This window comes from Saimiri boliviensis, chromosome 11 (assembly GCF_048565385.1).
Source record: "Saimiri boliviensis isolate mSaiBol1 chromosome 11, mSaiBol1.pri, whole genome shotgun sequence".
NCBI lineage: Eukaryota > Metazoa > Chordata > Mammalia > Primates > Cebidae > Saimiri > Saimiri boliviensis.
The window spans coordinates 109,698,718-109,725,728 of record NC_133459.1 but is presented as its reverse complement, the minus strand read 5'-3'; the positions used below and the strand labels follow the sequence as shown (position 1 = coordinate 109,725,728).

Sequence of the window (27,011 nt, the reverse complement as noted above, 5' to 3'; positions counted from 1 at the left end):
ACTTGCTTTATGTATCTGAGTGCTCCTATATTCGGTGCGTATATATTTAGGATCATTAGCTTTTCTTGTTGTATTGATCTTTTGTAATGCCCTTCTTTGTCTCTTTTGATCTTTGTTGGTTTAAAATCTATTTTATCAGAGACTAAGATTGCAACTCCTGCTTTTTTTTGCTCTCCATTTGCTTGGTAAATCTTCCTCCATCCCTTTATTTTGAGCCTATGTGTGTCCTTGCGTGTGAGATGGGTTTCCTAGATACAGCACACCGATCGGTTTTGACTTTTTATCCAGTTTGCCAGTCTGCGTCTTTTGATTGGGGCATTTAGCCCATTTACATTTAAGGTTAATATTGTTATGTATGAATTTGATCCTTCCATTTTGATGCTAGCTGGTTGTTTTGCCCATTAGTTGATGCAGTTTCTTTATTGTGTTGATACTCTTTACCATTTTTTTTTTCTTTTTTTGGAGTGGCTGGTGCTGGTTGTTCCTTTCTATATTTAGTGCTTTTTTCAGGAGCTCTTGTAAAGCAGGCCTGGTCATCATGAAATCTCTGAGAAATTGCTTGTTCATAAAGGATTTTCTTTCTCCTTCACTTATGAAGCATAGTTTGGCTGGATATGAAATTCTAGGTTGAAAGTTCTTTTCTTTAAGGATGTTGAATATTGGGCCCCACTCTCTTCTGGCTTGTAGGGTTTTTGCTGAGAGATCCTGCTGTGAGTCTGATGGGCTTTCCTTTGTGGGTAATCTGACGTTTCTCTCTGGCTGCCCTTAGCATTTTTTCCTTCATTTCAACCCTGGTAAATCTGCCAATTATGTGCCTTCGAGTTGCTCTTCTTGAGGAATATCTTTGTGGTGTTCTCTGTATTTCCTGGACTTGAATGTTGGTCAGCCTTGCTAGGTTGGGGAAGTTCTCCTGGATAATATCCTGAAGAGTGTTTTCCAGCTTGGATTCATTCTCTCTGTCACATTCAGGTACACCTATCAAACGTAATTTGGTCTTTTCACATAATCCCATATTTCTTGGAGGCTTTGTTCATTTGTTTACTTTGGTCTTTTCACATAATTCCATATTTCTTGGAGGCTTTGTTCATTTGTTTACTCTTTTTTCTTTGATCTTGCCTTCTCGTTTTATTTCATTGAATTGATCTTCAATCTCTGATATCCTTTCTTCTGCTTGGTTGATTTGGCTATTGAAACTTGTGTATGCTTCCTGAAGTTCTTGTGTTGTGTTTTCCAGCTCCATCAATTCATTTATATTCCTCTCTAAGCTGTTTATTCTTGTTAGCATTTCATCATACCTTTTTTCAACGTTCTTAGTTTCTTTGCATTGGGTTAGAACATGATCTTTTAGCTCAGAGAAGTTTCTTATTACCGACCTCCTGAAGTCTGTTTCTGTCAATTCATCTGATTCGTTCTCCATCCAGTCTGCTCCCTTGTTGGTGAGGAGTTATGATCCCTTGGAGGAGGAGAGGTGTTCTGGTTTTGGGTATTTTCATCCTTTTTGTGCTGGTTTCTTCCCATCTTTGTGGATTTATCTACCTGTGTTCTTTATGGTTGGTGACTTTCAGATGGGGTTTCTGAGTGGACTTCCTTTTTGTTGCTGATGAAGTTATTTCTTTCTGTTTCTTAGTTTTCCTTCTAACAGTCAGGCCCCCCTGCTGTAGGACTGTTGGAGGCCCACTCCAGACCCTGCTTGCCTGGGGATCACCTGTGGGGGCTGCAGAACAGTAATGGTTGCTGGCAGTTTCTTCTTCTGTTATCTTTGTCCCAGAAGGATACCTGCCAGATGTCAGCCTGAGCTCTTTTTAATGAGATGTCTCTTTGGTAATATGGGGGTTAGGGAGCTGCTTGAGGAGACAGTCTGTCCCTTATAGGAGCTAAAGTCCTGAGCTGTGAGCTCTGTTTTTCCATTCAGAGCTGCTGGGCAGATATGTTTATGTCTGCTGCAGCAGAATCCTTAACTGCCTTTTTTCCCCAGGTGCTCTGTCCCAGGAAGGTGGGGGTTTATTTATAAGTTCCTGTCTTCTGCCTTTTTTCAGAGATGCCCTGCCTGGTAAAGATGTAGCCTAGTCACAGTCTGCTAGCAGAGGTGTTGCTGAGCTGCTGTGGGCCCTACCCAGCTGCTGTGTGAACTTCCTTGCAGTTTTGTTTATAGGGGTATAGTTAGAACTGCCTTGGTAATGGCAGTCTGCCTCAGTAATGGTGAACTGTCTCTGTAATGGCGGAGGCCTGGGTAATGGCGGACGACCTCGGTAATGGCAGACGGCCTCGGTAATGGTGGACAGCCTTGATAATGGTGGATTGCTTCGGTAATGGCAGACTGCCTCAGTAATGATGGACTGCCTGGGTAGTGGTGGACTACCTTGGTCATGGCGGACACCCTTCCACCCACAGAGCTGGACCATCCTGGGTTCAGCTGTGCTTTCTTTGAAACTCTCAATCCAGAGCATTTCAGATTGCTGGTCTTCGTGGCAGTGCGACCAGCCAAGCCACATCACCTGGCTCCCTGTTCCAGCCCCCTTTTTTTCAGTTGAATGGGTGACTCTGTCTCCCTGGCATTCCAGTCGCCAGTTGAAACGGTGCCTGGATTTGTGTGAGTTTTTGTACAGAGACCCACTGTGCCGGCTGAAACAGTTGTGCTGGAGACTTGTGGTGCTTTTCTGCCCAGGAATCTCCTGGTCTGTGGGCAGTAAAAATTCCTTTGGAAATGTGGTGATCACTTACCCTCTGCATTTTCACTGGGAACTGCAATCCAGAGCTTTCCTATTCGGCCATCTTGTATCTTCCCTCTGTTGAGCTTCAATTGTTTTCATTTTTATTGGTCCTCCTTCCCTCTATTTTTTCCCAACCAGCATGCGTTTTTTCCTCTCCTTTATTTTCTGATTTTTTCCCTCTATCTTCTATTTGAGGAGGGAACACTAATTTTGTTCTCTGGAAAAATATCCCCCGAAAACTCCTGGAGTGGTACCATGATCTGGTGTGGCGAGTTGTTTGGCCAAGAGTGTTGATGAAATAGGGGAAGGAAGCTCTTCACCTGCTGGTACTTTCTCATTCTTAGGTTTAGGACTGTTTAGTGGGGGCAGTTCTAAGACGACTCAAGCTTCCAGAGCTTCTGGAGAGGCTTGAATTGCTTCTTTGTACAACTTTTCCCATTTTTGTTTTGGAGGCCAGACATGAGCTTAAGCTACTGTTTGGAGGGTGGATGATGAAGGAAAACGTCTATAAGTAAATAAGCTTTTCTCCAGCAGAGAGGAAAACAGAGTTTAGTTACATTAAATGATTTATCTAGAATCAAACAGATTTGGTATTAAGATTATGACTGGGCCCTGGCTATCAAGATTTGAGACAGTTTTTCCTTTTTGTCCACTTGGCAAATATTTATTGAGTACCTGCTCTGAGTCCAGCATTGTGCTAATCACTGGGAATTGAAATGAGAGATAATCCTTTGCCCTCAAGAAGCTTATATCAAGTAAAGGAAATAGACAAATACTAGATGATGAAATATGATATAAGAGCTACGATTTACTATGAGAATATATAACGAAACACATATTGCTTGGGAACTCAGAGAAGGCTTGCTTGGTAAGGTAACAGCTGGTTGGACCATTGAAGGCTGAATATGATAGGAGTGGGTCAAATGAACATGGAAGAGAAGAGGAGAGGAAGGGAAGGAGGTGAGAAAATGCCCTGGCAGGGACAGTAGCCTATGCAAACTGGTCAGAAGTGTGGATGCTACCCATTCAGGGAACTCAAGGCATTTTTTATGTAGCTGGAATAGAGATGTCCAATGGGAAAGTGGAAAGGACCTGTCCAGATTTTGGAGGGGTTGTATAAGCCAAGCCAAAGAGTTTATTTATGCTTATTGGCACAGAGGAAAGATGAAATGATTTAAACAGTCAAGTGACATGATTCTCTTTTTAGATTTCACTGGAGGCTATTCACAATTTGAATTGTTTAGGAATAAGATTAAAAGATGCCCCTTGTAGTCAAGAATAAGAAATAAAGATGGCTTCACCTAGGGTACTTGCAGCGGTGGGGAAGGAGAAGATGGATTGGAACTATAAGAAGCGGAATCTAAGATTGTACTGAGGAATGATACCAGTGGTGAAAAAGGGCAGTGACCAAGGAAGACAGGATCATGGCTAAGAGCAGGACTTTGACTCCTGGGTTTTAGTCTGAACTCTGCTATTCACTAACTGAGTGACTGGATGAGGAACTTTTACTCTGTATTTCTGTTTCCTCACTTGTAAAGTAAGGACAGCAATGTTAGCCACCCCATGGGGTTGTTGTGGAGGACAAGCTGAGCTGACATCTTTCGGGTTCTCAGAACGGTGCCCGGCAGAGTTAGGCGCTGTGTCAGTGTTGGCTGCTGCTGCTGTCATCACTATTAGGACCTGTCATGATATCGTTAAGATTTATTAATTTATCTTTTCCTAGTTAGTTGCTGAATGTCTAAGATAAGACTACTATATCGTGACATTTTGCCATTTTTCTCCACAAAGATTAAGTTCTTCCCCGCAAGGATCTGCACCTGCTCTGAAGACATCAAAAGTAGCACTGTCCCCTTCAGCAACAGCCAAGAGGATCAACAGAACTTCTTTGTCTTCAGGCACCACCGTAAGAAGGTAATTTTTCCCTCCCTCTTCCAAGGTGTTGGCTGAAGGTAAAGGAAGCTTGCAGCTGTAGAGTTTGACTGTAGTTTTGTCAGAGGAGGGGATAAGGGAGAAGACGAGACACCACAGAAGACCCTGTGATCTTCTGGGGCTTCATTCCTGTCTTGCAAGGCAGGAGACAAGGCTGTGGAGGGGATGGGGTAGAGCATGCTCTTCTTCCAGTGAGTCTGCAACTGGCTGAGTGTGATCTAGAAAATGGAGTTCAGTTGCATATATAAATGATATTGTCATTTCTCAGCTGAGTCATACAGGCAGGGGAGAATGAACCAGAATGGGTGGGGAGGTTTGATGTAGTCATGTGATTGAATATGTACTTAAGTCTGCTTTTAACTCTCCCCTTATATGGCCCTTTTCCTTTGCTTCCCACCCCAGGGTAAATAAAATTCCCAGATGTTCTATTTCGAGATCTGTAGTCAAAGTGTTTTAGCCAATTTCTTGCGTCCTAGTTAACTGCTTTTGACAAAGGAACGTGATACGTATAATTCAAGGCTACATATTATCATGACATCAAGGGTGATGAAGAAGCCATCCTGTCATCATTCACATTGATCAGAATTGTGTTCATCCTGTTCCCCTAATGTCATGAGTATGTGTTTTAGAAACATGAGTTCTGTGTAAGTATACACTGTTGTCTGTTTTTTCCCTCCTCATTTGTGTTTTCCATTCAGCTTTTCCATAAACTCCCGGCTAGCCAGTTCTCTAGGGAACTTGAATGCTGCAACAGATGATCCAGAGAACAAAAAGACCTCCTCATCCTCTAAGGCCGGTTTCACAGCCAGCCCGTTTACCAACCTCTTGAATGGCAGCTCCCAGCCAACTACCAGAAATTACCCTGAGCTCAACAACAATCAGTACAACAGAAGCAGCAACAGCAATGGGGGCAACCTGAACAGCCCCCCGGGCCCCCAAAGCGCCAAGACAGAGGAGCACACCACCATCCTTCAACCCACCTACACTGGGCTTTCTTCTTCTTCAGCAAGATTCCTGAGCCGTTCTATCCCCGTAAGTTCACAGATACCACCTGTTGGTCCTCAGAACCCCGAATGCAACTTCTGTGCCTTGCCTTCCCAGCCCAGGCTGCCACCAAAGAAATTTAATAGCACCAAGGAAGCCTTCTGAGCGATGCCTTCCCTCTGTGCTGTGACACTGTCTATGCACTACATTCTGCTGGCTCCTCTTCAAGTAAACACCAAGTTTCAACTGGGTTTTCTTCCTTCCTTCTTTTTCTTCCTACCCCCAACTCCTTTTTAAGTAGTTTCTCTTAAAAGGGAAATAGCTTTCATTTTATTTATCATGGACATTGTTGACTTCAGTTACTTTTCAGTTATGTTTTGAAGTCACTCTGAATATCTGGTGCTAAGCCAGGAGCTGATTCATACAGTGGATAGCATTTGCTGTGTGCGTGCTGGTTTGGTGAATTATGGTTTTTTCCACGTCACATATCAGTGAATGAATTTTGGAGTACTGAAATGTGGAAGGTGCTGAATGAACAGTATCTTCCTAGAACTAAGCGTCAGGCCCTTGAATATTTCACCTCCCGCAAGAAACTGACCCAGAATAAGTAGCAAGTGAGAGATGGTTAGAAGAAGGGCTTATAGGTAGATACCTGGGATGCAAGGGGAGGAGCAAGCAGAGTATCAGGAAGATGTTTAAAAGTAGCCAGCACTCTTCTAGAGAAAGGAGGGAAGACCTCCAGACTCATTTTATCAATGAGATCTCTATTTAGGTTAGCAATCTCTCTTTAACAATCAACATCACCTGGTAAGGTAAACGCTGTTGGTTAACTCCTATTATGAATGACTTCAATCACATGTTTTGATTGCCTCTAGGGGTACTGAGATCTACAGGAATGTGAGTTTTGATTTGGGAAGAAGAAGGACAAATAGGCAGGAGAAATCAATCCTAGGTATTAAGGAAATGTGAAGCGTGGTTCACAACACTGATTGTATTCAGGGCACGAGCAAGCCCCAGATGTCCCGGAAAGCTCTGGACTGGCGTCCCTTCACACTCACTATTCTTGAAGCTTTTCCTCAGCCATCATTCAGGGAGTGGCTGCTTCTGTAGACAAGAGGGGAGGAGGGAAGGTGCTGGTAGCAACATTCAGCACAACAGGAGGCCCATGGTTCATCCTTATGGCATGTACTTTCTTTAGTTGGCAGTTTAGAAACCATGAGAATGGGCCGGGCTCAGTGGCTCACCCCGGTAATACCAATACTTTGGGAGGCCAAGGCTGGTGGATCACCTGAGGTGAGGAGTTCAAGACCATCCTGGCCAACATGGTGAAACCCAGTGTCTACTAAAAATACAAAATCAGCTGGGCGTGGTGGCGCACACCTGTAATCTCAGCTACTCGGGAGACTCAGGAAGGAGAATCCCTTAGTACCTGGGAGGTGGAGGTTGCAGTGAGCCGAGATTGCACCACAGCACTTCATGGCACTCTGTCTCAAAGAAGAAAAAAAAAGAAACCGTAAGGATGTTTAAAACAACATGAGAATGCAATGTATGTGTGTGTGTGTGTGTGTGTGTGTGTGTGTGTGTTCATGTCCAGGTGCATTAGATTCATTACCACTCCTATCCCTACCTCAGACCTCTTTTACAATTTTTTCCCACTCTGTCCACTCTCAATCCATTCCTGAGCAGGAGCCTAGCATGTCTGATTTTCCCAGTCCGATTTTATGATTTTCCCGGTCCGATTTCATGCCTATGAACCACCATGCTTGGCCTTGGTATTAGTTTAGATTCCTTTACAGATTAGGGTCCCAGGAAACTGCCAGCCCATCTACCCCTTAATCTGATTCTGATCCCCCTATATCAATTGAGTGTATAGGTATCATAAAAACTGAAATCCATGTAACTAAGGATTAGACGTAAAAAGATAATATATTAAATTTTTGTAACTATATTTATAAATCATATACTTCCCAGCAGGCATTGAGTTTAGTCAGTGATTTCATATACTGATTGTGGATCAACCTCTTCGTTTGGATCAGAATGCAGATCTTTCCATCTTCAGAAAAAGTGCTAGAGATATATAGATAATCATACAATCATGTGGTGCCTAATTATATTTGGTCAATAACAGACCACATATACAATGGTGGTCCCATAAGATTATAATGGAGCCGAAAAATTCCCATTGCCTAGTGACGTTGTAGCCCTCGTAGGGTTATAACTGGAGTACTCATGTGTTTGTGGTGATGCTGGTATAAACAGAACTACTGTGCCGCCAGCCATATAAAAGTCTAGCAATACAGTTATGTACAGTACATAATAACTGTTACTGGCTTATATATTTACTGTACTATATGTCATTATTTTAGAGTATACGCCTTTTCCTTATTAAGAAAAAGTTAACTGTAAGCCTCAGGCTGGCCCTTCAGGAGGTATTCTGGAAGAAGGCATTGTTATTATAAGAAATGACAACTCCATGTGTTACTGCCCCCGAAGACCTTCCAATGGGACAAGATGTGGAGGTGGAAGACAGTGATATTGATAATCCTGATCTGCTGTAGGCCTAGGCTAATGTGTGTGTCTGTGTCTTCCTTTTAAACACAAAATTCAGAAAGTAAAGACAATACTAAAAATGTTTAAAATAGAAAAAAATATAGGATAAGAATGTAAGAGAAAATATTTTTATACAGTATACATACAATATTTTAAACTATTCCAAGTGATTGGGAGTTGATAAAAAATAAAAACATAGTAAACTAAGTGTTATTACAAAAGAATCAAAAGTTAAAACAATTACAGTTTATAAAATAAAATGTTACTGTAAGCTAAGGTCAATTGATTATTGATGAAAGAAAAAATTTTAATATGGATTTAATAGAGCTTAAGTGTGCAGTGCTTATAAAGTCTACAGTACAGTTCAGTAATGTCCTAGGCCTTCACATGCCCTCACTACTAACCCACTGACCACCCCAGAGCACCTTCTAGTCCTGCAAGCTCCATCCATGGTAAGTGCCAGGTGTATAATTTGTAAATCTTTTATACCATATTTTTACTGTATACTTTCTATGTTTAGACACATGTACTTACCATTGTGTTATAGTTGCTTACAATATTCTGTACAATAACATGCCATACAAGTTTGCAGCCTAGAGGCAAAATAGGCTATACCATTTAGCCCAGGTATGTAGCAGGCTCTACCGTCTAGGTTTGTGTAAGTGCACTCTATCATGTGCACACGATGATGAAATTGCCTAAGGATACATTCCCAGAATGTATCCTTGTCGTTAAGTGACACATGACTATATAAATACCTTGCAGATTACACGTGTAAAGGTATTGTGTAATCCACATTTATAGCTGAATGCCAGCAGCATCGGTAGCTTGACAAGAATAATGTTCTACTTTTTTGTTTTCTTTTTTGCTGGTAGAATCATGGGAGTATTCTTTAGACAATTGTTGATCTCTCCCAATGATGTTTATAAAACTTGCTTTGGGCCTTGTTCCATATATTTTTATTTCTTTTCACTTCTCCTCATCCCTCTTCTTGTTAGAATAGAGTGATTTTTAAATAATTGAATTTAAAGTAATAGTGTGGGCAATTGCTGCTACTTTCCTTCTCTCCCCTCCTAAATTTATCATCTTATTGTAAAGAAAAGCATTTATAAATAGAATTATCAGCACAACAACATTTTCTGCCCTCTCACCCTCCCTGGAAGTAAGAAGCAGCAGGTCTTTGTAGCAGACCCTACCCTCTTTAACTTTGCCTAGAAAACCTCCTGTGAGAGGGAAAGTTCCAACTCCTACCTCTGCTGACTTGTGGTCGAAAAGCTAAATTATGGTGGAAATTCCCACTTTGTGTGGAATAAGATCGGAGGTTATGAGTTATTTTTGTTTATGGTCCAGTGCAGCTTGTCTAATTATACTGGGTTTATTGTGTAAATAAGATCATCCTTCTAGTTCTAGCACTTCTGAAGATGTGAGATTAGGAGGCTTGAAGAACTAGGAAAATCACTCATTTTCTTAGGTAGGAAAATGAAGTCTGCATGACAATATCCTCCCAGAACCTTTAAGAAAGACCCAGAAACTCTTAAGGGATGGGGGTGATGGGTGTTTAGAGGGAATCTAATATTTTAAAAGCTACAATTAGCATCTCCTTTGAAAGCTGCAATTGCTCACTCACTTTTTGCAGCAGTTCAGCCCCCAGAAAAATGTAAAAATGATTTCCTTATTCTGTCATTAAATCATTTAACACAGAAAACAAGAACAAATGTTAAGGATTCCTTCTGGTTGTGACAGAATGCTGAGGAACAGTCAGATTTTATTTTTATTAATTTGTCCTCTTTTGCTAGTCTTGCAGTTTCTACTGCCCTGTGCGATGCATACACAAGGTTACATTTTTGTTGACCCACTTACTGTAAAAAATGAGTTTCACTCCCTGACACTCAGAGGAGTTTTCAAATGCTTAAGAAATGAGGGACATGTGATTATGGTGTAGGTGGGGTGGAAGTATTTTATTAAATTGAAATTACTTGTGGTATCTGCCTTGAATATTTGCTATGCTTTATTTTTATGACACTTAATCACTGGATTACTAGTCATCTACATTGACCTTACCTGACCCTCAAATCTGAGTTAGGTCATGGTGCTTCTACCATAAGCCTCCCTACATCCCATCTTGGTCTAAATCATCATACTTTTTTTTCACTCTGAATTTGCATCATCCACTAGACTATATGCTTTGTGAGGGCAGGGATTGTGCCTCTGGTTTTCAGTTATATACCCTGTGCATGGCATATATTAGGCACTCATTAAGTATTTGTTGATTACATAAAAGGATGGATGGATGTTTAAATGAAAGAATGCTCTATAGCTTTAATAATAAAACTATACAAATAAGTAAAAGTTATTAAAGCCTATGATAAGCTTTGTTATGCACTCTTCTGTCTTCAGATATTTTCAGGGATATTCTCATGGTGAAGGTTGCAGGTAACGTCAATGGTGCCATTCATTGTCTCTTGAAATTTTTCCTTTCTTCTCCATTCAGTTGCTTCCTCATCCCTGTTGTGTTTGAGTCTTTTATGATCTTCCTAACTTGTCTCTTTCCACCTTTAATACCTACTTTAAAGTAGGGTTGGCAAAATTATTCCGTAAAGGGCCAGGCAGTAAAGAGTTTTAGCTTTGTGTCCCAACTATTCAACTCAACACATAAATGAAAGGTGTGGCTGTGTTAAATAAAACTTTATTAACAAAAATAGGTGGTGGGTTGCATTTGGATAGTGACCTGCAGTTTGCCAACCCTTGCTTCAAAGCATTGCCAGAGAATAGATATAGATTTCAACATCTGATTTCCCTGTTCAGAAAAGACCAGTGGTCCCCTAGTGCTAGAACATAAATACTGACTTTCTTTGCGGAGCTTTCAGGCCCTCTGTACTGCATTTCTGTATTGTATTTTTGCGCCAGCATTTACCCTGCTTGTTCTCTTGACTTCTTCTCCCACTGTGTTCACGCCTACTGCTAGTCTTTAGGAAGCCCTTTCTTGGAAGCCCCCTGCCCTCCTTTACCAATTTCTCATCTTTAAATAAAGACATATATTACCTTCCGTGTCCTCTGTGAAGCTCTCCCCAGTAAGTTGAATCCATCCTATAATTAGTATTTTATTTTATTGTGTATGCTATTAGATACGTGAACATCTATATTCGTTTATGTATTGTCTGTATGTATAAGAATTGTCTCCAAATTTTAAACTTCCTTTTGCAGACATTTCAAAAAGTTCTTTTATAGTTCATGGCTTCTAACACAGTACTGGTCACAGGAGGGAATTACAAATTAAAACACTCATTTGGTTGAATGTTGAAAGCAAAATGGAAACGAAATGTTGTGTGCTTCCTACTTTACCTTAGCATTCTTATGTAACAGCTGAAGTTGGCTTACATGTAGTTCTCTTTTCTAGTGGTAGTAGCTATTTTTATACTCAGCTGGCTAATGCTGCTCTTTGGTTATGAAGAATATGTGGATGTTTTCCGTCTAAAATTTGACCAATGTAAGAACAACCTTGGTAGCCTATGAACAGGTTAAGTTCTTTTGTTTCTAACATCAGGCAGAATATATACATATTTTAAGGAGTTATTAGTCTTTAAAGTAGGGCCTGGAGTAAGATCATAATATTGGAGTCTAGCTTTATAAAATAACCAGTTGGATGAAAATCTACTGAGTGATTGGCACTGCACTAAAGCATGGTTCATTTTTACTTTGGAATAATGTTAGTGCTGACAGTGATAAACTACATTTCGATTGTTTGAATATCCATTCACTGTAAAGTGCTAATACTTTCCAGTGGTATGTGATAGTGTTTCCTGACGTAAACTTGATGTCTTTTCCCTCTGCCTAGTCACCATTTTAAAAATTGGTCATCTTGTCCTGATTTTAAATATGACACTTTTATTAGTCTGCTTTTATTGCTATTAAGAAATACCTGAGTCTGGGTAATTCATAAATAAAAAAGATTTATTTGGCTCACAGTTCTATGGGCTGTACGGCATGACACTAACAATCTGCTTGGCTTCCTGTGAGTCCTCAGGAAGCTTACAGTTATGGTGGAAGGCAAAGGGGGACACACGGATTATATGGCAAGATGGAACAAGAGACAGGGAGGATGTGCCAGGCTGTTTTAAACCACCAGATCCATGTGAACTTATAGAGTGAGAACTCCCTTGTGACTGGGAGGATGGCACAAAGCCATCATGAAGGATCCACTCCCATGACCCAAGCACCTCCCACTAGGCCCACCTCCAACATTGGAGTCACATTTCAACAGGACATTTGGAGGGGATAAAACATCCAAACCGTATCAATATTTATTCATTTATTAATTCATATTAATATCATTAAATATTAACTACGTGTTAATATTTACTACAGTTAATGATTAGTGCTAGCTTTCTAACCTTCTGTTGTATATTTAAGTTGCTGTGGTTTTTCATCTTTTCTCTTTGTTGTGGCATTGCTTTAGATTTGATGTAATTTTTCAGCTAAGGGATATTAACTATGTTATATCAAGAACATAAGCTCAATTTTAGTATTGAACCACATCTTTCACATTCATTCAACATTGTGATTTTTTTCCCTTCCCAAGGGGACCTGAGAATGTTTGCTTGAGAAAGCATCAAATCATTACAAGGTCAGCATGGTTCAGACGATGCCTTTAAATTTGCGTATAAGCTATTTATATGTTTGCAGTATTTGCATATATATATATGTGAAACTATAATTTAAGTTTCCAGTGTTTATGTTGAATAGTGGTTTATGTTGATTTTCTGTATAAAGCCTGTCAGCTATTTTTGACTCTCTATTTGAAAAGACGTGAAAACATTAAACTTGCTTTAAGTGATAAGGTTGATCAGAAATATATAATAGGTAAGAATTAATATATTCTCAGCATATGAGAGTTGTGAATTGCCTTGGTTGATTACCTTAATTTTATACTTTGTTTCTTATGTAGTATCAATAATACTACTAGGTCAATAGGAAAGATACTTATTTTAATCTTGTGTCTTATTTTTTGGTTAGGAGTAAAAGAAAGCAAGTGCTTTTTATATTCCTATAAAAGCTGGCTGGGTGCAATGGTTCACACTGTAATCCTAGCACTTCAGGAGGCTAAGGCAGGAGGATCACTTGAGGTCAGGAGTTTGAGACCAGACAATACAGAGAGACCCCATATATTAAAAAATGAAATTAAATGAAATGGAAACTTATCCAATTAATGAAGTTATAGCTAATATTTATGTAAGTGTCTACCATGAGCCCAGTATTTTTTGGTAGAGCAAGGTAAGACAAAGACGTACAAGCCATTGTCCTCCGTTAAAAACTTCATGCGGAAATCTTCTGGTGAAAATGATTTGCTCTTTGTGTTTTGCACTGCTGCTGGAAACCACTGAAAATACTAGTTTCCTAATGTAAGCCGTTGTTTAATAGCTTCTGCGGTCAAAGAATAAAACTAATTATTAGAAGATTTTTTTCTTGAAAGTCTACAGTTTCACCATAATATAGCTAGATACAGATTCATTATAATTTATCTTGCTTGGCGGCAGTATGTACTTTCAATCTTAGGGCTGCTTTTTTAGTTAGGGAAAATTCTCAGCCATCATTCTCCTTTTTTGTAGAGAGAGTGTCTTTCTAGGTTGCCCAGGTTGGTCTCGAAATCCTGACCTCAAGTGATCTTCCTGCCTTGGCCACCCAAATTGCTGGGATTATAGGCTTGAGCCACCACTCCCGGCTCCACTATCTTTTTGGATATTGCTTTGCTGCCTTTCTTCTTACTTTCTCCTTTTGCAGTGACTCTCAAACTTCTTTTTTTTTTTTTTCTTTGAGATAGAGTCTCACTCTGTTGCCCAGGCTGGAGTGCAGTGGTACAGTCTTGGTTCACTACAACCTCCACCTTCCAGGTTCAAGCAATTCTCCTGCCTCAGATTCCTGAGTAGCTGGGACTACACGTGCTCGCCACCACGCCCACTTAATTTTTGCATTTTTAGTATGAATGCGGTTTCACCATGTTGGCCAGGCTGGTCTTGTACTCTTGACCTCAGGTGATCTGCCCACCTTGGCCTCCCAAAGTGCTGGGATTACAGGAATGAGCCTGGGATTACAGGAATGTACCTGGCCAATAGCCCCTAGACTTATCTGTTAGCCTTCCTGTCCACACTACCTGCCCAGGTAGGCCTTTCAGTCTAGAAACAGACCTTAGTGACCCAGGCTCCCATCTCTTGGTGAGCTCCTCCAAGCTTGCATCTCAGGCAGGGATGTGGCTCCACCTCAGCCCTGGCCCGAGGGCAATGGTCCCAACTTCTCTCAGCCTCCTTCCCCATGCGGGAGAGCCTGACTCCAGCCCTCATATCACACCAGGAGCTTTCGACCTGTGTGCCCACAGGAATGCAACACCTGGCCACCTCTGCCGGCTTCCAGCTGTGTAGCCGGAGTCCCACCACTGTCTTGATTGCTTCTGGGCCACAAAGATGTTGACCTTGCTTTTAATTCCTGCTGTGCCGTTTCTTTCTTCTTCATCTTTGAAAAATACTTAATACATGCATACAGAAGGTAGTTCGGAACGTACTCTCTCGACATGAAGTAGGTCCAGCCTCTGCAGCTTGCCAGCCAGTGCCTTTTCAGCCCTCCGCAACCAGCTTTCCAAGCTCACTTCCCTCCACTCCTGAGCATGAACCTTCTGCCTCTGCCAGGCAGTTTCTTATGCACTTGGGTGTGCGCGGCTCCTCCTACCTCTGTGCTGTTCTCACGTGCTATGGCCCCAACTCGCTCTCCCTTCCTCCCTCCCATTGCTTCTCAGCTCCTTTCCATCAGGAGTTGGCCTAAGTCCAACCTCCTCCTCTGTGAAGCCTTTCTTAACCTCACGAGACCAAAGTAATCATGATGTTTTCTGAAGTCATCCTGTCTGTATTCATTATCGGCCTTCCTCATCCCTCTCTCTGTTGAGAGCCACCTATCTTGTGCATGTAGGCCTTGAATCCCCACTGAATTCCTTGGTTAATTTGAGGTTAGAAAATATTTTTTATTTTTGATATCTCCAAAGCCTCTAGCATTGGGCTCTACTTACCTGTTTGATTGTGGGTATACACAGTCCATAGTTGCATCTTTTTGTTGTTGTTGTTATCATTATACTTTAAGTTCTGGGGTACATGTGTAGAACGTGCAGGTTTGTGACGTAGTTATGCATGTGCCATGGTGGTTTGCTGCACCCATCACCCCGTCATCTACATTAGCTATTTCTCCTAATGCCATCCCACTCCTAGTTGTCCCCCACCCCCTGACAGACCCCGGTGTGTGATGTTCTCCTCCCTGTGTCCATGTGTTCTCATTGTTCAACTCCCACTTATGAGTGAGAACATGCGGTGTTTTATTTTCTGTTCTTGTGTTAGTTTGCTGAGAATGATGGTTTCCAGCCTCATCCGTGTCCCTGCAGAGGACATGAACTCATCCTTTTTATGGCTGCATAGTATTCCATGGTGTGTATGTACATTTTCTTTATCTAGTCTATCATTGATGGGCATTTGGGTAATTCTAAGTCTTTGCTATTGTGAACAGTGCCGCAGTAAACGTACATGTGTGTGTGTCTTATAATAGAATGATTTATAATCCTTTGGGCGTATACCCAGTAATGGGATTGCTGGGCCACCTTTTCTAATATTGTGCAGATCATTCGTTTCTTCCAAAAATTTAAATTTTACTGTGTGTGCATGTGTGTGTCGAAGCTTTAACTTAGAAAGGCATGTTTTTGTTGCAACTCCCTCTTACACACAGATACACATATATGTGGATGTGCATGCACGTGCAGACAAGCAGAGACACCACACATACATTGCTTGTAAAGTCACTGGATTTGCCCCTAGCAGAAGCTTTTGGTAAATGACACAGGCTCCCTTTGATAGTGAATGTCTAACCAACTCAAAGATTGATATATGTGGGAGAGAACTGTTTTTATCGGTTTAAAAGTAGCTATTTTCTCTCTTGGGCAGACTGCTGTGAGTCCTTCAGCCTTCTGTTATGAAAAAGCAAGTAGACCATAAGAAAAAAAATTAAGAAGTCTCCATTTGAAAGTGAGCAAAATAAGGTTGACCCATTCCATCTCGTTTTCCCTTATTTACTCTTTAAGTACGAATTGCTTACTGTCTGGTAGCTCCTAAGTGTTTACGGTTCAGAGGAGAGAGGCTGTGTTCCTGTGAGGAACCTTGTTTCCATGCTCACCTCTCTGTTGAAAACATCATCCAAGGATACTCGTCTTTTTGTCCTCAACACTGTTATTACCTCCCTTCATCCCTGGAGGACTTTTGCTTCTACTTCTTAGCTACCTGGGCACTGCCAACATTCTGGACAACTGTAACATTTTTCTAACCATTATATCATCAACTGTTTCTTGAATACCTTCTATGTGCCTGGCAGGGTATTAGGCACTTTATATCCAGTCCCTTATTTATTTAACCTGCTATTTACAGATGGGGAAATCAAGACTCAGAGTTGCAATAACTTGCCCAGAGTGTCACAGTGATCTTATTTTAAACTTGCTTAACTTATCTTTATTTTTCTTCACTTGAAAATTCATTTAATAAACGTTCTTATTGCTTAGCACATTGCTTCTGACATCTTGAATCCTGCCAGCCTCCTGTAAACACTTCCCCGTCCTCCTAACCCTGCTCCGTGACTTCTTTCTGACCCTGTCTGTTCCCCCAGCCATCTCAGTTTACCTCTTTCCTTCTGTAGCCTGCACAGTCATTTTTGCTTCCTTTTTCCAACACTCTCACTTCTAGCTGGACATTCTGTAACCACTTGATTACCAGTCTCCAAAATTAGATCAATTCAGCCATCTGTTGCATCTGTTCCTCATCTCTCTCCTCAGAGCACTGTTGGAGAAAATCCCATAGCTTTGCCAGTTGGCTCCATCTCAAACGTATTTCTAATTTACCCGGCCCTTCCGTCCTCCTAATTAGTTGTCTTATCCCTTTTTGGCTCCTTTTCTCTTTCCCACCTGGCTGTTCCAGAACTTCTTCACATTTTTCCCAACACAACCCCTTCCTGATCTCCAGAGCCAGTTGACCCTGCCTTGAGATCTGCTAAGAGTGTAGAATTTGTCGGAAGTAATTTCCTCTAACTGCCCTCTTCTCTGTCTCAAAGTTTATCTGCATCTGGACTCATCCATTTTCTTCCTTCCCTTTTAAATCCAAAGAAACCCTACTTTTTTCCAATGGTAACTCTACCTACCTGTACTGTTTCCAGCCTCTCCCAGGAAGTTGCCCCATCCACTTCCTTCTCTTTTATATCTTCAGCCTCTTACCCTCCAATTGCAGGTCTCCTCACCTGCCAACATGCACATCCAAGTTGGCAGGCTGGTGGGGCCTGGGGAGGAGTCTTCCCTCAGTCCTGTCTTCCTCTCACAGTTTCTCCTTTATGGCCAAACTTAGGGAAAAAGAAGGCCGCGCTGCCTCCTCCCTTGTGTCTTTGGTGCTCTTCGCTCTGTAGCTGGGAGGTGCCCCTCATTCTGGTGAAAGTCTCTCGCACAGATTACTGCCCACTTCTTCAAAGCCACATCTGATGGACTCCTGTTAGTCCTTCTTCTCCTTAGTCTATCTGTAGTATTTGACAGTATTGGCTACTTTTTCCCCTGTAATTTCTCTTCCCCTTTGATTTTTTGAATATTAATTTTCCTCTGTTTTGCCTTTCTTCCCCCTTAAATGACTGCCGTCCTTTGCCTGTCCCTTAACGATTCTCGTTATATTGGCTCTTTGCTCTTTGGGTAACCTCCTGAGCATTGGATCTACACCCTCAGCTTCCTCTGGGTGTTACTTGGGATGGAGAGAATACAGGCTCCTTCCCATTGCCAGCTCCTCTTTCGTTTCTTAGCCAGATCATCTCATCTTTATTCATCCGGTCATCCAAGCTGAACATTTGAAGCCATCTCTGACACTACCTGTGCTACCTTTCCCTGTGTCACACCAGTCACTAAGTCCTGTCAAGTCTCCCTCTAAAATACCTCTCTGTCCCTCCATCCTTACCACTGCTGCCCTAATTAAGGTCTTCATGAACGATTGTATAACCCTTTACATTTTCTTCCTGTCTCTTGCCTTTAATCTCTTCTCTGTACTGTTGTCAGTGTTAAATTTCTAAGACACAGAGAGCTAATCAAATCCTTCTTATATTTCACATTGTTCAGTGGCTCCACTCTGCCTACTGGGTCAAGTCTGGCTCCCCTGGCTTGGCATTCAGGGTTCTTCCCTGTTGGGCCATGTGCCTCCCTGCCAGCCTCCTCTCCAGCAGCTCTACCTGGCACCTGACCTGCATTTTGCAAGTGTGCCGTCCTCTGCCTTGAGCCCGAGCCCTAGCACTTTCAGCCCACTCTGCTTTCCCTCCTTTCTCTGCTTGGTTTTATAGTTCTTGACCTGGCTCAAGAGTTATCTTTTTGATAAGCATTTGTGACCCATCCAAACAGAATGTCTTTTCCTTTCTCGACTCTCCTTGGAGTGCTGACGCTCTCATATTATAGTCAGTTACACATGATTCTCTCCTCTGCTTTCTTTTAAGCTTCTGAGAAACATCTTTGTTTCCTGAGGTTCCATAGTACAGTGTAAGTGCCTAATAAATATTTATTGAACTAAAAGTCTGATAATGTATCTGGGTTCATGAATGTTAAGCTAAAGTGCTTAGGAGCCTGGGTCTCATTCTTAGGATGTGAAGTACTAACAAAAAGCAAAATGAGTTTCTAGCTTTAGCTTTAAAATACAGTAATCTGAGAGTTGTGTATTTTTTTTTCTAGAAATGTGGCTTTACTAAAATAAGAGAAAATAAATTTTAACTGCGTTTGCATCAATATAATTTTGGTATTCAAATGAACTGAAAACACTCATGTAATGGTTGACTGAGTCAAGCTGGGTGTCAACAATCTGTCATCTAACAATTGAGCTCTTTGTGATTGTTGAAAAGCATATATTAAATTTCTCCAGAAAAAAGAATCTATTAAAAGTCATGTAGGAAGGTGAAAGACTATTTTATATAGCATTATAATGAATCCAAATTGGCTTGTTCAGTCCTGAGGTCCCTGAAATGCAGAGAACACTATGGAAAAATGTACACGCATCTTTTGAACCTGATTTTATCACTAACCTTAGTCTTTTTATCTTAATATGATGCCAATAAAACCATATCCAGCTACATTTCATCTAGTGTTATCGGAGGAAAAATGTATCATATTAACAGAGGCAAATTCTTTCAATACTCTACATATTGGGTACAGTGTACACTACTTGGGTGACAGGTGCACTAAAATTGCAGACTTCACCATGTAGGCAAAAACCACTCGTACCTCAAAATCTATTGAAATAAAAAAATAAAAAATACTTTCAGTATTGTGAAACCACAGTTATGGAAACATGTATCAATACACACATTTTATGTGTTAATTTGTAATAATACCAAAACTGGAAACTCTTTTACAAGGGCATAAAGCGACATAGAAGTTCAGAGGCAGTTATGGGTGTATTTATTTTTCCCTGGTGTTGTATTTGTTCATTAAAACTTAAAGCTCTATAGTTATGTATTAAATACCATGTTGCCAAATACGTATTTTTTCCTTTAATTTCAATCACATGAAAACAAACCATTTTTTTCAGTGCTTTCTGCCTCTGTAGTTAGAATTTAAACGAGGGATAGCTAGTGGACTATTTTTTCTTCCTTAAAGGACTTGGGAAAATGCAGGAAAGAAAATGTCAGTGTGGCAAAAAGTCCATGAACATTTTGAGTCAGGATGTCGACCTTAGTAGGATGCTAACGTTCCAGGCTGTTGGATCCTTTGGTTCAAGTTGTTTGAACATTAAGACATTGTTACATTCATTTGCTGTCAAGGACCTTAATCTTTCATCATTCTTTATAATTTGCTATTTTTGATAGCTAATGTATTTATTAACCATCTGTACAATATTTATATCTGTAATTATTAGACATTTTCCTACCATGATTAGGTAACTGGGCTGTTTAAAAAAGAAACACCTCCAGAATAGCTGAAATTTTAAAGTTACTACCTACATCTGCCAAAACAGATTAGTAGCAAATTTCCAGAACAGAACAAATTGTCTTGATCTCCTTACCTAACACTTTGTTTTATGTCAAATCTTACTCCTTTCGGAGAACAAGACTTCTTGATGGAAGCTTATATTTTGACATAAAAATTTTTGGGGCTGCAAATGTAAGGCAATTTTATCCTTATTTTTCAGGTTGAATATTGCTACATTTTTAGTTTTATGGTAGTCATACAATAATAATACCATTTATTCATAATACACTTGATCTGGTCCTAACTCACGATAACTCTGTTGAACTTACTAATTAAATGAACTTGAATATTATATTTGAGAAATTAAAATCTCTTGGTTACATAAACAAGGGCTAACATAAAATGATATTTATATTTCAAGTTTCGTTTTCATTATAACCATCTCCATTGTCATTGCTTTATTTCCAATTCATTAACTCATTATGGTAACAACAGAAAAACATTGCCTAAGCAGAATTAAAATTTTAATCAATCATAATACTTAAGCATGGATGTTCTTACAGTGAAAATTTCCTTTACATTTAGGATATTCCTGAAAATTCTTCGGATTCAGGCCTGATGAAAATCAATATTTATTTATTCACTCAGAATCATATGTTGCCTAAGGGTGATAGAGAATGTTGGATTGAACGAATATGTAGTGATCACAGGACAAATGCTGGCTGTCTTGAGGCATTAAACTGTGGTAGCTAAAGGTTTGAGCTTTAGAATCAGACTGCTAGGGTGCAAATTCCAGCCCCACCAATTCTTAGTTACATGAATTGGGGCTAATTACTGCTTCATGCCTCAGTTTCCTCATCTGTAAAGTGGGTTGTCTGAAACATTTAATGTGTGACTACACATCAGATGTTTAGAACTGTGCTTAGCATATAGAAAGTAATTAAATACCTAGCTCAGAAAAATTGACCTGTCAAGTAATATAATTTATTAAGAACTGTAGATAGTTGTATTTAATCTATTTTTAATAATAAAATCAATTGCAATAACACTGTTCATGGAATTCAAAATATATTTGCATTTTTACTATAAAAATTAAAAATGCTAGCAATTGGCCATTGTCTTTTCTGGGATATTAGCAGTTTTACAATACATGCACATTTGGAAAACATTTTATATAGTTGGTAGTCCTACCTGTGATTACAACAAAAGCATGAAGTTACGCTTTGTTCTGATGTGTATTAAGTCAAACCAGGCACTCGTGGCTTATCTGTCCTATCTAAGATTTCAGATGGAGAATACTCATGTTTTTCCTTGAGGTTTCCTCAACCGTAGCAGAGTACAAATGACCCAGAGAGACCCTCGATGCAACCCTGTAGGATAACCATGTGGTACTTGAAGTTTAAATATTCCTGTCATCCAACACGGTTGCTCCCTGAATAAAAAGGTCTCACGGTGTTAGTTATGCTTTTGTCAAGTGAATAGTGAATAGCTCTTGGAGACTTCAACAATTCTCTTCTCCCTTTAGTGCATTGCTTTATTTTATTTTATCTTATTTTTTGAGACAGAGTCTCGCTCTGTCACCCAGGCTGGAGTGCAATGGCACGATCTGGGCTTACTGCAACTTCCACTTCCTAGGTTCAAGTGATTTTCCTGCCTCGACCTCCTAAGTAGCGTGAGCCACCATGCCCAGCCCCTTAGGGCATTTCTATTAAGATTTTTCTTTTAGATTGAAAATGAAAGGAAGTTGATTTGTAACAAAATGCTGATGTCAGACTAATTTGCTCAGCCCTTTTTGCTGATCTTTTATTTCCCTTTCCTTTATGCCATGTAAAGAAACCATGGAACATGTTTTGCAGACTTTGGTATTGTATTTTTATCCCCTAGTACGTAATAGATATAATTGATGTTCAGTAGTTATTTGCTGAATGAATTGAACTGGTGGGACAGAAGGTCCAACCATTATTTGGCCAAATGGTGTTTGCAGAGGCCTGCAGGGCCAGTTAGGCAACAGAAGAGGGCGAATTAGGGGAGTGGAAAAATCAATAGCGAGGCTTGTGGTGAACCGTATCTGAGGCTGGATTAAACACCAGCCAGAGCTTCTGAGCTCTGTGTGAAAGTAAAGGCTTTGGCCAGAAGACTAATGAATATATTCTCCTTATGAATAGCAGAAATCTTTAAAATATTCTAGACTATTTCTGTTTTCCAGTTCACCGGGTACCATGATTCATTAAATAAGTAAGTAAATAAATAAATGAATATATGTGTGTGTGTATGTAAATATATATGCATACATACATATTTGCCCCCCTATATTGACATACACATAAAATGCTCTCTAAAGAAGTTGATTTAACAAAGTTTGTTTGTCTAATGTTTATTTGCTACATCTCTGTTGATCGATAATTGATAGAGCTTGCAAAATCAACTTTGTTCTCAGTTATATGCAATTTGAAGAGTTTATCATTTCTGTTAGTGACAATATGCACAACTTTACTAACTGGAACAAAACTAAAAGTTAAATATTCTCAAGAAAGCTCTAGCTGAGTTACACACACACACACACACACACACACACACACACATACACACACACCCATACTTTTGTGGCATTCTTACAGGTGGGGGGCTTAATTGGCTCTGCCCTCTGACAGAGGTTTCTTAGAAGAAACCGAGAAAAAGCAGCTAGAAAAATGTTTATGCTCTAATTGCGAGTGTGGTAGCTGGTGTCCCTCAACTGGAATGTACATGGGCTTCAAGGCTTTTGACCAGTTTCACTGGACTTTCTCAGGGTCTTTCCTCCGTTATTCCTACTGTGGGTTCAGGTATGTTTATAGAATAGTACTCTAATTCTTGATCATCTTGCTCCTGTTTTGAAGTCTTAGCCTGAGCCACGTATAAGAAAGTCAACCTGCCAGGCCTTTTCCATTCTTGCTATAGCTCTTGAAACTGGCAACCTTGAAAACCACCTCTCACCTAATCCTTTCTTAATGCACTGTTAACTTTACACTACATATATTACTATTTAATGTTGACATCGCTGCCTTTTCATTTCACGTCTGTTATGACATTGTGGCTTTTATTTCCCTTTGAGGTCAGGGACCATAACTCTTTGATGCACTGTGTTAATAAGGACTTACTAAATGGCTGTTCATAGGATGTAACATTCACTGCGATTTTGAAGCTGAGTAAAGAGAGCTTGAATCCTTTGTAAGTTCTTGGGAAAATAGACAGATTGTTTTTTACTGACAACCTATATCATAATGGACCTGTCTTATAATTGACTAGACCTGTTAATAAAATGTTGCAGACTAATTTGAGAAATAATCATTGGGTTGGAGAAAAGGGCATTTACTAGAAAATCAAGTAAACTTTGTTGTCTTCAGGCATTTAATTAGAAGAATTCAGCAAAAATATTGTTAATGTTTAGATTGACGTATGTTCGTTTTTCTGACCGCTGTTTCCTGCTAAAAAAATAACTATTTGACAAACTTTTTGCAACTGTTTTATCTTTTTCTGGTTTACATCTGTTGCCCAGGCATTCTGGTTACATATCACACTCATACTCCTTTTGTATATTAGTATCTCATATGATGTGGAAGAACTTGTATCGTTCACTTGAAAATTGCCTGTTTATTAAGTTCTGACAGCAAGACTCTTCTGCATGAATGTTTTTGGGTCTTAAGATCAGATTTCAAAGCTGGTAGTACTTCGTGTCTCCTTAAGGGAAAGGATTTGTAAGGGATTTATTATATTCAAGCATTCTTAAGGAATTTATTTAAATGGCTCCTAATTCTGCGTTAGAAGCATGCCATTGATATGTACTGAATTAAATTTAAGTATATGTCACCTCAGACTATATTCTAGTCATCTTTAATTTGTTACAAGTATCTTTTAATATTTTTAAGTAAAACTCACTAATTGCAGAAATGCTTAGGGATGAGTTTATACTACCTATCAATTTTTTAAATTAAATCTTAATTTTTAATCACTATAAATAAATCAGTAAACCTTTTAAAATATCAAGTTGTCCTACAATCACTTTGCATAATTAAATATCTCATTCTTCCTTAGCTAATGCTTTGTGTCGCCCATCTTTTTGTTTCTATTTTGGCTTAGTTTATCTCACTGATCTTTTATGTAATAGACCTAAGCTGCCTTGTGTGGAAGGGAGAAGCTGCATGACTTGCTGGAAGTTTTCCATGTGATGGAAGTTAACCTCAGTTTATGTCTCTCCCTGCACAGTCCCTTCAGTCTGAATCTGTTCATTACTAAGGCCTTGCCACTCCAGTGAGAGCTGTTCTTCTCTTAGACACAATTTCTTCATCTGGACGAGCAGTGGAGAGGGAAAGCAACTTTTTGCTGGAAGAATATCTCCGCCTACTTACCTTAAATTAAAGAGAGCACTAAGATAACACCTTCAAGAGACTTGAAAACAGAAAACTGGTTAATGACTACTATAAGTGCACTGAAACTATGTTTATGGAGATTTCCATACTTTTAAAGACAGTTTTAATGTTGAATTTGGTATTTTGAAAGGTTATTTTTAATGTATTTTGGTAATACAATTTACATGTACAGTGTTACATTATATATGTATTGTGAACTTTAAAAGACTATTTTGATAAATTTATAAATATATAAAATTATGTAAAAACTAGACTATATTTTGATTTAGATTTTCCTGCTGTTTGCTACCAAAAATTTGTATTTTAAATCTATTTCGTTTTAGTATGGTTTTGTCTCTAATAAATAAATAATTCCTTCTTCTTAAGAAAAAGTAAGGGAGAATGGTTTTAGAAAGTGATCTTTATGCTTCCACTATAAATACAGCAAATCAGTTCATTCTTTTGGTAAGTCAGTCTAATTTAACTGAGTTTATTGGAGTTTATCTCCATTATCTCCATAATGGTGTGGGATGGCTGATTTAGGACAATGCCCTTTCTGGTTGTTTTTGCTGCTGAGCCTGTTAGAGTTAGTTTTGCATCCATGGGGGCTTTAAGAAAGTTAGCATGCAGTGGAAGATCAGAATCCACTGAATATTTCTCTTGAGAGCATGGTTTTTCTCTGTGAAATGACTCAATATTCCAAATGTTTTTCTTTCTGCCCTCCTTTCAAAAGAGTTCTAAATCCAATGAGAATGTCCTGCTTTGGGTGCGAGGTTGTTGTTGCCTGTAATCACCCATGGTTTGACACCAGTTTCAAGTCAATGGAGAGAAAAAACTGAAAAAGATGCTGCTAAGTAGTTCTCTGTATTAAAGGAGATATTTTTAAAACAGGGTACAACCCCCTGCTGCACATGCTAGCGTATCTGGAACCTAACCTGAAAATGAAAGGACCCTTATAGGTACCCACAGCCCTTTCATGTAAGTATGATCTGATATTTAGGTCTTCAGAAGCCTGTAGGTTTCATTTCTGTAAGAATCGAGAAGGCTTACATCCTGATATCCTTCCAGGCTGCTTAAGGATGGACTGCTTTGACACTGAAAGTGCTAGTTAAACGGATTCATACGAAGTGCTTTACTCCCAACCATTGAGTTATTTATAATGTATTTATTGGGGGGTACCTTGAATCTGTTATATGTACTTCATCAAAACATCTTGTTCATGTTTTATGTTTTTAAAAAGGCATTTGAATGAATGTTTGACTCAGGTTTGTTAAATTAACCTTCAATAACTGCAGTACCAAAAGTTACACCCAACTGCTGAAAGAAATGAATTGTATGATTTAAGAATCAAAAACTGAAATAAGTAGAATTATATATCTTTTCTAAAGTCGAAAAAGTAAAATATTTTATTATGTGTTATTATAAAAAATTGGTTAATTGTATAGGAAGTTGATAATTTTTTTCAAGTTATCATAAAAAGTGATTCAGATGACATTTGAAAAGTAGGGGAAAGGGAACCATGTTGACAGTTTTAGTTCTGTGAACACTAATTTGTGTGAAGCTATTAAAATGATTGTAAAGTTGACTACTGTAAATGTTCTATAATTATGTGTGTATATATGTCATATGTATGTACATGTGTATGTACATATCTTAAATTACTTTACACATGTACATACATAGACACACCAAGAAGTGGATGTATATAATATAGAAAGTATATAGCAAAGTAATTCTACTCTGATAATAAAAATTGTTTGACATGTATTTTGTTATGAATAGTTTATCTTCTAAAAGATATTATGGTCTATTTTAAAGTGTAGAAGAATACACTGCTAATAAAAAAAGTTTTATGCAATTTACTCATTTTTTGGCTTTTATAATTTGGATTTTTGAGTTATCAATGTTCTGAAGTCTGTTTATAGTTTTATTTTTGTTTCAGTGTGGTTAGTGCCTTGAGTGTTTCAAGATCTCCATTATGGATTTTAGTTTATCTTTTATTGATTTTCTAGGTTGCCATTGCCTGAAATCCATGACAGTGAACTCACAGAAACTTTATACTTTGAATTTCACAAAAGTCCTATGATGTTAGGTTCTTGCTTGCTTTCTATTAAATTTTTTTTCTGTCAATAAAATGCTGATCATGATCAGTGTTTTGGGTCCTGCTTAGTCATTTATGACTACTGATAACTATTGTGTAATTGGTCATTAGTTCCTTTTGAGACAGAATGGCCATTTTTTTCTTAAATGAGAAATTATAGAAATAAATCAGTTAGAACAAAACTCACACCTGTTGGATCTATGCCCTGTAAAGTCAGCTTGGGAGGAAGAAGCTACACTATTTATTGGAGATATTTTATATAATAAACTGGATCCCTTTGGGTTATGATGTTTCTGAGGGTTTTTTTTTTTTCTTTAAAAAAGTGTTTGAGAATGCAAAGGAAAGATTGTGGGTGAGAA

General features: G+C 39.1%; 1 protein-coding gene across 8 annotated transcripts in view; it reads left to right on the top strand.

Moving 5' to 3' along the window:
* The window catches only part of CDC14A (cell division cycle 14A), a 182,824-nt gene extending 156,123 nt beyond the window's left edge, over positions 1-26,701 (top strand). For 6 of the 8 annotated variants that reach the window (XM_074381355.1, XM_010343810.3, XM_074381351.1 and 3 more), the window contains 2 exons: positions 4,500-4,622; positions 5,339-26,701. In XM_074381355.1, the coding sequence (XP_074237456.1) occupies positions 4,500-4,622; positions 5,339-5,789 (574 nt within the window). In that variant the 3' untranslated portion in view covers positions 5,790-26,701. The remainder of the gene's footprint in view (positions 1-4,499; positions 4,623-5,338) is intronic. The other 2 variants (XM_003933257.4, XM_074381350.1) reach the window with 1 other exon arrangement.
* The last annotated feature ends 310 nt before the right edge of the window (positions 26,702-27,011 follow it).